Source organism: Cynocephalus volans, chromosome 1, assembly GCF_027409185.1.
Source record: "Cynocephalus volans isolate mCynVol1 chromosome 1, mCynVol1.pri, whole genome shotgun sequence".
NCBI lineage: Eukaryota > Metazoa > Chordata > Mammalia > Dermoptera > Cynocephalidae > Cynocephalus > Cynocephalus volans.
The window spans coordinates 248,453,855-248,470,583 of record NC_084460.1 but is presented as its reverse complement, the minus strand read 5'-3'; the positions used below and the strand labels follow the sequence as shown (position 1 = coordinate 248,470,583).

General features: G+C 36.3%; 1 protein-coding gene across 1 annotated transcript in view; it reads right to left on the bottom strand.

The window, feature by feature from the left end:
* Nucleotides 1-16,729, bottom strand: part of ITGA4 (integrin subunit alpha 4) — a 74,198-nt gene that overhangs the window by 30,280 nt on the left and 27,189 nt on the right. Inside the window, exons 10-15 of the mRNA XM_063114882.1 lie at nucleotides 14,582-14,693; nucleotides 8,609-8,703; nucleotides 7,319-7,409; nucleotides 6,680-6,725; nucleotides 6,150-6,304; nucleotides 3,418-3,572 (exon numbers count right to left, since the gene is read on the bottom strand). Coding sequence (XP_062970952.1) covers nucleotides 3,418-3,572; nucleotides 6,150-6,304; nucleotides 6,680-6,725; nucleotides 7,319-7,409; nucleotides 8,609-8,703; nucleotides 14,582-14,693 — 654 coding nt within the window. The remainder of the gene's footprint in view (nucleotides 1-3,417; nucleotides 3,573-6,149; nucleotides 6,305-6,679; nucleotides 6,726-7,318; nucleotides 7,410-8,608; nucleotides 8,704-14,581; nucleotides 14,694-16,729) is intronic.

The window sequence follows — 16,729 nt, the reverse complement described above, 5'->3', positions numbered from 1 at the left end:
TTCCAGTTCTGTACCTCTCCCCAACTCCACATGAGTATACACACATGCTTAATTGATATTTACACTTGGAGGTAAAATAGGTCTCTCTGGCTCAGCAGGCCCACAACTAAACTCCAGAATTTCCCACCCCAAAGTTGTTTCTCTTACAATATTCTGTCTCAATTGATAAAAACGACATTCTTTTCGTTGCTCAGGCTAAAGACTGTGGAGTCATCTTGGAGCCTCTCTTTCTGTGATGCCAGACATTGCCTCTGTCAGCAAATGGTACAGGATCTGTTTTCACCCACTTCTCACTGTATCCACAGCCACCACCTTTGTTGGAGATGTCTCTCCACTGGGTAATTACAGTAGCCTTTTTTCCATGTGTCAACCCTTGCTCCCCTACTCTCTACTCTCAATGTAGAAGCTAGAGTGTTCCTTTTCATGCCTACGTCAGATCATGTAACTTGTCAGTCAAAGCTCTACCACAGATCCCCATTTCACTCAGAGAAAAAGCCACAGGTCCTACACAATCTTACTTTTTCCCTGCTATTCTCATACACCCCGGCTCACTTCATTTTAGCCACCCTTGCCTCCCCACTGTTCCTTAAAATAACCAATCACCTTCTTGTCCTGAGGCCTTTTTACCAAGCTCTTCTCACTGGAATGCTCTTCTCCTAGATCAAGGTTCTCAGATATGGTTCCCAAGCCAGCAGCATCAGCATCACCCAGGAACTTTGTAGAAACAACTTCTCAGGCCTCGCTGCAGACCTACTCAATCCGGAACTCTAGATGCGGCCCAGCAGCAGCGTGTGAAGAAGCCCTTGGGTGCACACTCAAGCTGTGAACCGCTGCCCAAGAGGTCTTCCTGGGCAACTTCCTCACTTCCTTCAAGTCTCTGCTCAGATGTCACCTTCTGAATGAAGCCTCGTCTGACCACCCTATTTAACACTGCACCCTTCACTCTTTCTCCAGCACTTCACTCTTTCCTATATTCTGCCTTCCTTTTTCCTTTCTTCATCACACATATCTTCTAAAATACTATAGAATTTGTTTTTATTATGTTATTATTAATCTCATCCCACTAGACTATAAGCTCTGTGAGGGTAGTAAGCTTTTTCTGTTTCATTTGCGGATATACACAAATGTCTTAGAATCTGAGACAATGTTGATACTCAATAACTATCTAATGAATTAACTGAGTGACTAGAGAAGTGGGGTTTAATTGGTATGGCCCATGGGGATAACTGTGCAAGTACAGCATGCCCAACTAGCAGGCAGGGAGTCCTCTGACAGTTAGGGGTTGTGGGCCTGAGTACATAATTAACAAGTGCCACCCCATTTCATTGTACAAGCTAAGGTAAAATTCATGTGTTTATAATGCTGATACTGGACGTGTTTTATGGAACACGGGAATGATTCTAGTATCCTGATCACTGTTCATCTTCTTTTCTGCTAATATTGGGAAGATAGAAGAGTTTTCAGGTATTTTCAGACAGTAGTAGAAGCATAGCAGTGTTGATGTTTCCTAATGCCTGGGGCTACCACCCCAGTGGAGGTGGAAAAGTATACTTATATAGTCCCAAACCTTCCTAAGTTACAGCTAGAACTCCTTGACAGAACTCAAGGTTGGGGCAGCTGCTTGTGTGTTTCTTACATTCTCCCTTCTTTTAAGTCACTTCTTTTAAGTCCTGGCTATGTACCAATCCCAGCACCAAGTGCTAGTGTTTAACATTCACACTACGGCTCAAAGTCAACAGCTACATCCTGCTACTGTCAAAACCATGGTAATACTACAACACACAGAAATACAACAACACACAGAAACCTCTGCTAAATTGTAATTTCTACTACAAATTTATTCTGAAGAAGGTGTACAGTTTTATGATCCCTTATCCATAGAAACAATGCCAAGAAACATAAGACTAAATAAACCAGATCAATTTGCTATTTTTTACAAATTCAACACAATGTGTTTCTTTGTGAATGTGTAATGTTGGCCCTTTTATTGCCTTTCGAATGTCCTCAATATCTGTCTCTAAAATTGACTAAGGTAAGTAAAACTATATGTACAAAGGATTAAAAAAGAGGACCTCTTTAATTCCTACTATATAATGATGGTTACATTAATATAATTCAACAGTTTTGGCTCTGAACTGTCTAATAGCTTTATTCGAGTACAATAAAAACTGTTAGGGGAAATGAGAAAATAGCGTGGGGATTATTTCTCTTAGCATTTAATAGTGTATTGGAGTCCTGATGCTTGTTTGCATTAGTGAGGAATAAGTATCTAAGGGAAAATTAAGTTCTAAGCTGAGGCTCCTATTTGAAATCCCAGAAAGGGCTCCTGGGAATAGTTTGGCTTTTTTGTGACAATAGATTTCCTGATGAACTACACCATTCCCTAATGAAAAAGGCCTGGCTCTGCTTTATATGATAAAATTCGACCCATGTGAGGAGCATGATGATCAGTTTGGGAATGAGTGTTTTAATAAAAGAAACATGAAATTGTCTGTGCTTTGGCAGGACATACCCCAAACCATCATGAGAGCTGTCATCCTGGCCTGCAGATGAGCCCTACCATGCTACAACTGTGCAAGTTCTCACCGACATCACTGACAAAGCTGGCACAAAGACAAAGACATAATCCAAAAGCAGTCATGTTGGATTCTGCTTCGTTGGAGTCATATGAAAAACAAACCAAATTCCCTGCCTCCCCTAACCCGCCCCCCCAAACCTACCATGGAATAGCTGAGACTCAGTAGAGCTACTCAATATGTCCATTTCTAGGCAAGTGGATAAACAGGGATAGGAAAGTAGCAATTTTAGAAAAAAGAAGGCAAATCTTTAAAAATAATGATGTGGTCAAATGTAATAAATGTGAAGATTAGATGATGAAAAAAGTGGACTTTGAATTATTCATGTTGAGATTGGGACTTTAACTGGAATAATAAGTCACAGTTCAGGAGGGGATAACATCTTGCTTTTAAGTGCATTTTATAAAAAGATATCAGTGCACCCCCTACAACCACAACCAGCCCAGCAACGACCACTAAGCCCCCGCCAGAAGCACCCCAGGCTCTTGAGCTGGGATGGTGGGGGACTGATGGCCTCAGCCACGCCCCCGCACCCCCCCCAGACATCTGCAACCAGCCCAGAGACAACCACCAAGCCACTGCCAGAAGCCCCCTGTTCTCCCCTGCTGGAATGAGGGAGGTTCCATTGGCCTTGACCAAGCCCCCTCCCTTCCTGCTCCTCCCATGCTATTTCCCTCCTCATGCCTGTCTCCCCTTTCCCCCCAACTGCTCCACAACATCTTAGAATGTAAAAAAAGATAATATTAATAAATTTAACAACAAAAAGATATCAATGCAATAGGTTTGACTGCATTCACATTACTGAAGTTTACAGATTCATTAACATGAAAGTTTACATTACCCGCATGAATGCCTGATGTGTCCTACAGTTGGCTGCCCTGCTTGACACTTGCATGCTTCCTGTAATCACGTCAGAAGTTCCATTAGAAGAAAAATAAAATCTTGAGGGAGACTCTGCCTTTCTGCTCACATCCAGACTCATGTTATAAAACAAAACTGCAAAAATGTAGAGAGAATTCTAATTAATATAATTATCCAAATGCATTTATTTTATTATTTTTGAAGTGATAAAAGAGTTATATAGAATGATGTAAATATTTTAAATTCCCTTCATCAAATAGCTTTTTTAAAACTAACCTGAAATATAAAAGAGGAAACAATTAAAAAATATAAACTTCAAAAATTGTTTCTATGAATAAATTTTAAAAAGATGTACAAACTTCTCTCTGGTTTTCTATTATTAACAATTTGTTTTGTTATTTGTATAAGTCTTCCATCTGTAAAAGTTTTAAACTACAATATCAAAATTATTACTACTAATAAATGTCTTAAATAAAATTTTAGATTTCTTTGTAGTCCTTTTGTCCCTAGAACACCTAAGGAAGTATAGGCAAAGTACTGGGCTCAAATGTCACTTAGAATAAAAAACTCTATTTTGTGTAGTTACATGACTAATTTCATATATAGTCAGATTCATTTATTTCTGTTTGTTTCTGTTTTCAGGGCTTGTTTTTATTTAATTTTTTTATATAAAGCAAACCTATACGTATGGTCAAGTCAGACCTATATATATGATTTACTCAAAAATTTCTACTTTCCAATCCTATGCCCTGATTATTCATCTTCTGTCTGTTTTTACTGGATTCTGGTAAAAAAAAAAAAATCAATAAATATTCTAGCAGTTTGGCAGGGTTTATTTCAAATACGACATAGTAAATACTCACTTGCTAAAAAAGATCTTGAAATAAGCAAAAAAGAAGGAATATATAAAATGCAACCAAAAAAATTCCAAACTAGATCTTAGCCAAAAAGTCAGAGCCATTTCCTGAATCTAAATGGGTTTTTTGCAGACGAGGTAAATCTAATAGTCTGCTGAGGTGTCACTCATTATATAAGAGCAATAAATCATGTGTGATATTTTAAAGAATTTATATAATTCCTAAAGTGTTCATGTATATTGTAAAAGTAACACTTCTGGAAAGATTTTAGCTATTTATTTCAAGAAAACATAAGTATAAAACCTATATTACTCTTACACATTGCAAATAAATCTTTCAACCATCCTTTTATTTAGAAAATAAATAATAAAGTCCAAATCAATTGACTTCAAAATTACAATAACTGAGATTCAATACCTCGGAGAGAGCTGCAACTGAAACAGCCATCTACAAATTCATCACCCTGAGTTCAGACAAAAAGTAAATGAAAAGGGGATGAATAGAAATCCACTCTCAGTAAAAGGTAAAATGTCTTGGTTTTATTAAACATGCTTACCAGGTGAATTATTCCTCCCAAGGAGGCATTTTATGACAATTATAAAGCATGTTTCTGTAACAAGGCTGTGGTTATTTATGAGTTTCATATATTTATTTTCCACCATTTTTTAAAATATCTGATCACAATGGAATTTATAGCATGAGAAACACAGATTTTACACAGAGGGAAACAGCCCTATCTATTCAGTGTGTATCTTTCAGATAATCCATGAGCTTGTCTGTGTTAATGTGTAATTCACTCTAGGTCACACCCTCAGACTGCCACTCCTCCAATCAATAACCATAGGAAGGCTCTGCCCACTCTCCTTTCACTGCAGCTCTGACCAGGACTTTTCCAGAACACTACCAAAAATTAGTCTGATCTAAAGTAGAGACACCAGGCTCATTCTGTACATCTCGTTACAAGCTAAATAAGACTGAGTCCTCTGTTACATATCCATAGTTTGGTTCAGTAAGTATTTGCAGCCCTTCATAATGTTTACATGACAGCAGCCTGCAGGATCACGAGTATGATCAACTCTTGATAGGTCTTGGGGGGATCATGGACTTTGTGAATTATTTGCTTCTCTCCAACGATGGACTAGTTTCACTAGTAGTTACTCTAATATTAGCTTAAATATAACATAATTAGGAACATTAATCTGCTAGCAAAAATGTAATACTTACAAAGTCAGATACATGTGATTTGGGATTAACCACAATTTTGGACGAGTCATATCAATGTTACTTTCTCCAGAACAGATAATTGAGAGTTACTTCTGTGTAGGGAAATGGGCACAGATCTCAGGATCTGATAGTCGCAGTAAATTATTAAGAGGTGTGCATTATTAACAGAAATTGAATCAGGTTCTAGACTCCCGATAACCTTCTTCAATTATTCAAATAGGATGGAATATGAAGAAAAGAATCTTTTCCCTCTCAGGCTGTCCAGCCTTAAGCCAGCTGCAGGTCTTAAGGAGCTCAGCAAAGCAGAGCAGTTGTGGTGATGCTCTTTCTATTCTAAAGAGATTTCACAGGTTAAGGTCAGTGGTTTACCTTAAACTGATATAGCAAGAGATACTCTGTTTCTCGCCATAACCTCTAAATAACTACAGCCTTCTAATGTGCCCCACTCATTGGTTAGAGCAACTTGAGGATCTGGAAGAAAGGGAAGAAAAGTGCATATCAGGTGGCTGCTCTCTCCTTCTCTACAACAGACTCCCATGGTGAAAAACAGTGAGGGCTCAAAAATATGATCATGAGATTAATGGGCGAACTACACACTCCACCAGGCATTAATTCTGTAGGGCACACTTACCAATATAACCCGGAACCTCTTTGCCTTTATATGAGAAACAAAGTGTTAGATCCATGCATACAGAAGGCAATCCACTTTCAATACAGTCTAATTTTGTTCTATTTACTGACTCAGGGTGGCTTAAAGATGCTTCAACAATCACTACAGGTCTTGTCCTAAGAAGGAAATAAAATTAGCAACATTAATTGCACAATTATTTTTCCTTAAATTAACAATAGCATTTACTTTGTCAGCTTCCCCAAATAATTTCACAAATCAGCTTATTAATAGTAGGTGCATACATACTCAATTACATTTCCACGCATGGATCAAGAGAAATTTTCATTTAAATGTCTAAAAATATTGACTTTGATGATTTGTTTAATTATACCTATGTAAGGTGGAAAAAATCCCCTAAAGTTCAAAAACTAAATTTCAGAATACCAAAAAGAGCATTATGAAGTCACTACCCATGCTGATTTTAAAAACTGCCTGCCATTATTTACAATTAAGCCCAAGTGTCATTAAGCGGTGAAATGTATCAACCTTACCTTAGCAACACAGCCGAATCCGACCGAAAAGCACCAACTGCTACATCTGGAGGATAAAAAACAACACAGATTAACGATCGTCATCAGTCAAAGAGAATTTCTTTTCAGCCATAAATACTTAACTACATATTACCTTTTGGCTATATCAAAAGACTATTTACAGAAAATTAATTAGAAAAGATATTCTAACATCTTAAGATTCTTTCCACATTTGTCTGAACCTATTCATTTACAATATTTATCCTTTTACAATATAACAAATTTATGATATAAACTAATGATATAAAGATAAACTTACTAAAACAAAATTTGATTTTGGGACTAGAAACATTCATTCAAATTTCCTTTTAAAACTAAAAAAAAAAATTCTTCTTTCTTTTCCTTATTATACATTTGATTGATTTTCATGGATGCTTTTCATTTTTTCCAAAACAAGGAATATAACATTAAGCAACAAACAATAGAAAGCTAAGAAATTACTTGATCATTTTTAGGACATCCTTGAATCCAAGAGCTCTTTACAAACGAAGGAAAAAAAAATCATCAGTAAATCGAAGTCTTCCATACCAATTCTACATACTTCAGCATTCACAATACAACTTATTCCGATTTATAAAATATGGTAAATTTTTTACTCACCTACGTATCCATTATTATCTGCATCAATTTGTCCTGATATAGACTGTCCAAACATACTTAATGATCTACTGATTTGAAGTCCTTCAATTCTCTGAAAAACAGTAAGTTGAGTGGAAAGCAGTTTTTGAACACCTTTCCCAGAGAAACAAGGACTTAGCTAAATAAAGAGACCTCCCATGCATGCCCTGGCCCATTTACTAACAAAATGCATTCAAGTCAAATACTCCTAAGAGAAACAAAATTTTCCAGTTTGAAATGAGCAGTTGGCATCTATTTTGTGACTGAAACAAACAAAATTACTTTCTTTACTTTGTGAGCAAAAGGAAAATTATGCAGTGAACATTTCTTAAAACATCCTGACTCCCTCTCCTGAAGTCTTTTTGCAGGCTCTGCATTTACTTCCTTGACCAACATGAATACCTAAACAAGTAATTTGGAAAATAAAACGTCTATAATCACTTAGTGGAGCCTACTACTCAGGCTTCTGATGAAAGCCAAATTATTTAGCCATATTGCTTCCTAGCATTTAACAAGGACAACGCAAGTCAGAGTTGTGATTCCTACTCTATCTAATTTCATGTCCAGATACTATATATATCAAGCTGCTATGCATAGTAAGAAAAATCAGTAGTTTTTACTAGATAAATACATATCTTTCATGTTAAATACAGAGAACCACTTGCCCATTTCTACCTAGCCAAAAATAACAGTACTACCTGTTTCCATAAAGATATCGTTCAGAAAAAGCTTTTCTTTTCTGCATGTGAATGTAGTTTTTTCTATGCACTGAAATGCCCTGATTTTTCGAAATATAAAAGTGAAGTCAGAGGTAGATCATGTAACTTTAAAGTGTTATCTATCATCTTACTACTCAACTCTGAAAGAAACACAGAGTATCATATGCATGTTTGATCTCCCTGTACAATCTTCATGAAATATGGGGCTTTAGCCACAAGGCAAGACATAGTGAATCAAATCCAAGTGGGCTTATTTGGAATGGTGTGGATATTATCTCAGAACACGAATTTGATGAAATGCAGAGAGAAATCTTTAACAGACTAAAAACAAGTTAGAGTGAAAGTGAACTATAACTCCTACTCATGAAAAAAATGGTTTAAAGAGTTATTAATTCTTTAAAAAGAGGATTTACTATTATTATAAGGAAATAGTGAAATAAAATGTTAAGTATTAGAAAGAGCAAATTAAGAAAAATAAGTCTACATAAACACTGGAAATTTTAAGGATGCTTTTACCACCAATGCTTCTTTTGAAAATGAAATAGTATCTTGCCTGTGAAAAGGTTGATGAGATCCCATCTACTCGGCCATTGTAAATATAAATAGCGCCTCGTAAATCATCTTCTTGTGGAGCTCCAATAGCAACATCTGTGAGAGGATTTATATAGTAGAAAAATAAATTATTGATACAAAGAATGCAACTTTGAAAACTAACCTCATGACCCTTAATTCATATCACATAATATAAGAAAACTCTCTTATTAAAAAAAACCCTAACACTCTTCTCATTAGACAGAAAAAAATATTAGCATCATGATAATATACAGGACTGCACAGAATAGTTGGAGCATGAAAGAAAGCACGGTGACTGGGTCTGAGAGGCACTCTAACAGAATGGTTAAGATTGGGCTCTACAGCCAGACCGCTGAGGTCTGACCCCAGCTCTGCCACTGTGCCCAGCTGTGCTAGGCTGGGCTCATTTCTTCATCTATGTTTCAGTTCCCTCACCTAGAGAATGGGATCATAATAAAAACTACCCTCAGCATAAAAGGACATAACTCTAAAGTGCTTAGAGCAGCATCTGGCAGGTAATAAATTTTTATAATCTATGAATTAATTATAACCACAGGAATCTTTATTTTGAGCTTCTAGGCTTTACTTTGTTTGCAAAATGACTTATTAATTTTTATTCCAATGAAAGTGACGGAGGTACTTGTTAGGGATATCTGTATACACACACACACAGGATTTCAGAAAACGAATTTGTTCTGTAAAATAATAGCTGTATCATCTTTATGACTTTATTGAAATTCACATCAGATTATGATACCAGGAGAAAAAAAATTTTGATTAACTGACATGAGAAAACCCAAGAGTAAAAGAGAAACTATGATCTGACACAGTTGCTTAATTGCTGTAAATACATAGCACAAAGAAGATGAGGCCCAGGATGAGATTAAAGTACGAACAGGTCATCTTTGGGTGAAGAAAAGGGGAAATGCAGTTTAGACAGAGGAAAAAGCCTGTGCAAAGGCAGCAGAGCAAGAGGCAGATGTGAAGAATGGCAGTCGGTTTGAAAGAGCCACAGCCAGATTTCTGCACGCTAAATATGTACGAGAACATAGCAGGAGGAGTGGGAAGGAAGAGAAAGAGGAGGCGGAGAAGAGGGTGGTGGTGAAGGGAAAGCGGGGGAGACGTATCACATAGCCATCAGAGAGAAGAGCAGTTAGCAATTTCATTAATCAGGGCTGGGTTTATACGTCTACCATTGTGGCTAATCCCTAGTAACCAGAATTCTATAGCTTGATTCTTAATAATAACACATCAACAAATAACAAGCCTTATGTTAGGGTTTGGATGTGTTGTCCCCCCTCAAAGCTCATGTGGAAATCTGATCCCCAATGGGGCAGTGTTGGAAACTGATTGAGTCACGGGGGTGGATTCCTCATGAATGGATTAATGCTCTCCCTCGGGGAGCGGGGATAGTGAGTGAGTTCTCGCTCCATTAGTTCCCGCAGGAGTGAGTTGTTTATTTCATTTATTTATTTATGTTTGGTGTGTAAGGCCCAATTTCTTTCTTTTTTTTTTTTATTGGTTATGGATATTCATGTGATACAAAGCTGACTGCCACCCCTCATGCCCATGATGTAAGGGCCAGATTCATACTGGAAGCTGGTTGTTTAAAGGACACTGGCAACTCCCCCTTCTCTCTCTTGCTTCCTCTCACCATGTGACCTGCCAGGCTGCCCTGACACTTTCTGCCATGTGTAGAAGCAGCCTGAGGCCCGTACCAGATCCAGCTGTCCCAGAATAGTAAGCCAAATAAACCTCTTTTCTTGATAAATTACCCAGGCATTCTGTTACAGCAACACAAAAGCAGACTAATACACCTCGGTTATGAAGTAGCTGATATACAGAAATTCTTACAGTATTAGTTACAAGCACCAGTGATCTAAATTAAAGCAAATGTAATGCCAAAGTCAAGAGTTTGGATCCCCATACTGGCCAGCTGCCAAAAATTTTTTTTTTAATAATTAAAAATAAATAAAAGCAAATATCTTAAAACGATATGGATGAGCCCTTTCAATAAAAACATAAAAAAGGCCCAAATCAATTTTTTTTTTTAATATGTAGAGGACATTTGGGTATAATTCAATCTTTGGCTATCTTATATGTATAGATCCAAACTTTCTCTCTGGAATTACACTTGGATCCATTACTAATATATGAAAGTTTTAGCTATCATTGTAGAAACAAGGAAAATACATTTGAAGTATATATAATAAATAATAAGTTGTTTTTCCATGCCTACACAACTCAATTTGGGACACAATATACTGAACAAACACTTGAGATATTTGACTACTATTTTTACTTTTCATCTGAATATTCATTCACTTCATTCTGTCAGTATAAATCACAATAATTATCATTAGTATAATCATAATAACCTTAACATCACCCAACACTTACGAGCATTTACAATACAGGCACTGTGCTAGGGGCTTTATGCTTATTTACCCATGTACTCTCACAACAACCAATCAAATAAATACTGTGCTCCTTATAGCTTCATGTATGATCCCATTTATAATTCACAACATATTTACATTTAGTAGCTCCATTAACACTTCAGTGAATGTTTGTAACACCAGGTATCTTTTCCACTTGGTCCAGTTTTAATTTTATTTTCTATTTGCCCATGGGTAGACATTTTCTACATTTTCGATATTAGCAAGATCACACTGATTTGGAAGTAGAGTCAGTGTGTTCTAGTTCTTTGCTCCCACCATGTCTGCCTGGGAGAGACAACAGGGCATCTCCTGATGCTCACTTTCCAAATGAGGAAACTGAGACACGGAGTGTGTAATTTGCTCAAGGTCACGAGGCCAGGCTGTGGTGCAGCAGGGATTTAAACCCTGCCATCTGGCTCCAGAGCCTATGCTCTTCATCACCACCCTCTATAAAACCATTAACAGAGGTTATACTCAACGTTTTCTCCTCCTAGCACCTGCTCCTGCTCTATGTCAAAGAAGTGCTCACCTAATGATTTGATAATATACCAATATTTCAGGGGCACATAAAATAATAATACAACTTACAATTTATAATTTTAGAACCTTATGATTCTGCTCTAAAAATATTTAAACATATAGTCTAGAAGTCAGATAATAAGGCTTAAAGTGAAAAAAACTAAACCAAAAATAAGTGGTCGTGTCAAATCGGTTTTACATATAAAATCCAAAATGCTATCTATCTGTCTGTTGTTCATGTCAGTTGTGTTAGCCAATTTGTCTGTCTATTTATTTACCTACCTACCTATTCCACAACTATCTCATACTTTTGATGAGGTTTTTACATTAGACTTTTGCCAAACTTATTGATCATCTCCTTAGAAAATGGTTTACTTTGCTTTTCTAAGGACACAGGAAATATAGTCTGATTTTTTCCTTTTGAAGAACAGTGAAAAAAAAAACTATACAACAAATGCCAAAATAACTTAGCTTTGTTATACAAAGCACCACAAAGCTTTGCATAATAAAAGTAAGTGTAATTTGCATCTAGTACTAATACTAGGGATGGGGGAAAAAAGAATAAGTGGGGTTTCTTTCCATCTCTACACAATCTCACACTTTCTGTCATGAATACAAAGTATTTTCAGCCACCTATCCCAGGAAAATACGATAAGATAGAAGACGGGGCAAAGGAACAGGGAAGTGCATAAAAGTAACATGCAAATGCCCTGCTGTCTCACGCAGGTAGACACAGTAAGAGTTTAAAACTTAAACACAGTGACCCTACTTCTTAATCAGCATGGCCTTGCTAATATCAAAAATGTAGAAAATGTCTACTCATGGGCAAAATAGAAAATAAAATTAAAACTGGACCAAGTAGAAAAGATATATGGTGTTATAAGCATTCATTGCAGTATTATTGGAGCCACTAAATACAAATATGTTGTCAATTATAAATGAGATCATAAATGATGAAACTATCAATAGAACAAAAATATGCAGAAATATTAAAAAGTCATTTGAATAATCCTCCAGATATACCTTTAGGAGTGGTGTGCTGAGGGCTCTCAGAAAAAGAAGTGCTGTCTAAAACCTAGGTTCTCACATATAACCTGAAAGACTGCACTAAAGTCCCCTTCCTATGTCTCCTGGATAGAACACTTTCGGTACGTCCTTCCCACCACTGGAAAATTGTCTAGAGTAATTTTGATAAGGGAACTTGCCAATTATCTCTCACAGTTCTACAACTCTATATGATTATAAGAATAATTCAGGTTTGTCATTGACATTTTGATGCCACAAAAACTACTTCTCCTATGTATGCATATTAATACATGTTTTAACACATCCAGATAGTGAATGATCTTCCTTTAATGTGTCAATTAAAACAAGATATAGAAGACTCATAAGTAAAAGTAAGTATTTTACTAAATGGTGATTTTTTTTTATTTGTAAAAGAAAGATTTGCATATCTCATAAAATACATGTGAAACATCAAGGTGCATAAATATGGTTTTATCTATAGATTTTTATTGGATAGAATTTTAAATTTGCCACTAAGTAAGGTTTATTTTTTCATATCTTAATCTTATTTTCCGTTAGATAATAAAACTGTTCTTTAAAAAGGTGCCACTATTTTCTTAACTTTCATTTATTATGGCACATACTATGTAATTGGTATAGTACCTCTGATCCAAAATAAATGCTCAATAAATGCCACAGAATTGCTGACTACTTGTGAAATGTAACATCAATTATGATAAAACTTTGTATGTTTCATTGTTAAGTGTTATGTGTAATCATAACCAAAAAATTACATATATTTTCTCTCCTTTCATTTTAAAAATATTAAAGAAAAAAAATCCAGAAATGATAATATTTGCATGCCAAAGTACACTATTTCACAATCAAGAAGGCTTACTGGAAGTATGTATTCAATAACTGACTAATTCTTTTCTTATAGAATAATGCATTTTATACATTTAAAGTAGACTGAAGCATTTAGGTATAAGAAGAAATTAAAGAGGTGACAATTTATATCACCCCATCACTTATTTTTAGTATCCAAGTAAGTTTCACCCTATTATTATTACCATATATTAATTGCCAATGGCCATATCAAGAAAACATAATTCTGAGCCCTGAAAATAAGTATCAAATACTTATTTGCTGAACTCTGGGAAACTGCACATTTTCCTCTCAAATATTTTTTGCCATTTTGTGCACAGTTTTAACAGACTTGGTTACCCACAGTACTAGATTTAAAAAGCAAATGTTAAGAGGGAATGCTGGTATAGACAGATATTTCAGAAGCAGAGCTGATATCCAGGGCAATATGTACAGTTACAACAATATCCTTTATTCAATTATTGAAATACTCCCATTTCAGTTGGTAAATAGCCAATGTTCCTAAGTCTCTCAGATGCCCCTCACCACTGTTCGGGATTCTCCTGGAGACCCCCAAATCCTCCCAGATGCAGCAACTGAACAGGGAATGCCTGGCACAGCAGGGGGCTTCCAGAACTCTGCTCCAGCTCTATACCAACCTTGGTTGGGTTTGGTCAGTGCCTTTACTGTACTATTGTTAAATACCACGGTCTAAAGAGCCTATCATACACATTTCCTCTGCCCGCTCCCCATTTTATCATTTCTGAAATTAGGATCCTTCTTAAAAATAGAAAAATGGCGGGTGTCACAGTTTAATAGGCAGCAATTTTTTTAGGGGCACACAAAATAATAACGCAACGTATAATCGATGGTGCCTTAGAATCAATGAAATAAGGAATGTTACATATCATCCTTTATTAACAGCAGTAAAGATCAATAGCAGCAATTGAGAAGTCAGATGTAAGACTAAAAAAAAAAAAAAAAAACAAATATAAACAGCATACCATACCATTCTGGATCCATTTTCTATAGAAAGGCAAACACCACAAAACTCCAGTCATATTCTCTTCCATGAACCATTTTAAAAGCAAAAATCAACTACCAAATTAGATACTTTTAATTACCTTCAAAGCCATCGTTGTCAAGGTCACCAAGATTAACTATAGATTCCCCAAATCTTGCAGCATATTTGTCACTACCAATGAGTTCTGTTTCCATTTCATTCATTACTGCTCCCTAAACAGAAAGAGAGAGAAAAGGTGTCATTACAGCACTCCCTGAGAACTTTACACATGATTTACTGTTGTAATTGGATATGGATTTTTTCTAATGCATCAAACAAATTGGACAAACTACAGACTGAGCTTAGTACACACATCTCAGTTCAATTCAATAAATATTTATTGACTATGTCAACACATATAATAGTATGATTAGAGCTCAGGGGACATAAAAAATTGTCAAATTCATGATCCCTAGCTTTGAAAATCCAATAAATCATTTTGATAATTCAATTTAGCAAATATTTATCGAGCTCTTACTAGAGACAATGCACTGTGCAAAGAGTGAACAGGTGAAAGAAGACAAGTCAGAGAGTGTATAAAACACTCTCCTTCCTCAAGGAGCCCACAGCCACGGAGAAGGCTTAGCACAAGCATGTGAATGACTCAGAAGCACAGACTGCTCTGCCATATCAAGAGCAGAGAGATACTACCTAATCATGATAACCAGAGAGATTGCAAAACTGAGATGGCATGCCAGGTGGCTACAGAAGGATAAGTGTAATAGAAAAAACTATCATCAAAACACCAATTCTAAAAAATTTGGCTATAGTGAATGAATGAGACAGAAAAGTCAATCTGCAGTCTTAGGGTGTACCATTTTGATTGCTGAGGGAAATTTGCTTTTAGTTTAGTGAACAATAGGAAGCCACTGAAGGTTTCTGAGTTGAGGAGTGACATGACTGAAGCTGGCCTTTGGAACCTCATCCCAGCAGCTATGGAGCACAGATTGGTCGACTGATATCTTGGAAATTGGAAGATGAGTTATTAGAATAAGATAGTCAATAATGTTGCAATAATGAGCTGTTGCAAAAATAGCTACTGGCTCTCTTTACACACTCTGATCATGTCAGTCACTTGTATTTTTCTTTTTTTAAATCTATGCACTACTCATCATAGATACTTTCCTTGGCTCAAACAGATCTATTCATCACTCCTCAAGCACATGCATGTTCTTTCCCTTCTGAAGTACCCTTCATCTTTTATTTTTCAACTGAAAAATTCCTATTCTTGTCTTGCTCAAATACTGCTTCCTCTGTAGAACATTCTTGGTCCAAAGTGAGTCACTTCTTCCTCTTTGTATATACTTATAACATGCCCTTTACATGTTGCATTCAATTGTTTACTCCCATGTTTAGTGTCTTCACGAGATTCTGAGGTCCTTGAGGTCAGGACTAAGATTATTCTGAGCTCTTTTCATCACCTTTGTTACACTTCAGATACTCACTAAATATCATTTACTTTATTTTAAATGAACTAAGATGACTGAGTATCATCTCTATAGATACAAGCACTAACATCAAAGCAGTGAATGATTGTATCAAAGGAGTAAGGGATAAAACAACTTGGCTCCTGGGGAAATATTAATGTAAAGGGCAGGAGGGAGAAGAGGCTCCAGGGAGGACAGACAAGGCACAGATATAAGACAATTCAATGGTGCTGAAGCTCTGGGAGGAGAGTTTCAAGAGGAAGTAGTGAACACTCTTCTTCAAGTATTCTCCAATAACAGAGTGGTAACTGAGAGTTCACTGGGGACACTTGACAGCTATTTTTAGAAGTACGTGGAAGCCAGAGTCATTCAAGTTTCATTCTTTCTTGAATTCATTCAAAAACAGTTTTGGAGCACCTACTTGTGCAGGACTCTTCCAAGCCCTGAGGAAATAGCAGTAAACAAGACAGACAATTCCTCTCCACATGGCATCTATACTCCAGTAGAGTAACAGACAATAGTAAACCAAATAAATAAAAAATATATAATGCTACTTACTGGCTAGTGCCATTTCAGAGAATTGACAATAGGAGGTTAGATGGGAACAAAGGAAAAATAACCTATGCCACAGGATTTAAAATCAATTATTAAATTAATCCCAGTGTTCAGCAGTGGTTCCTCAGGGTAGGTATGAGGAAAGAACAAGTGAGTAGGCTCACAGGTAGGACTCCTGCCTTGCCCTTTAAGAAAAGGAGCTCCACTTTTATCTGGTTTTCATATTG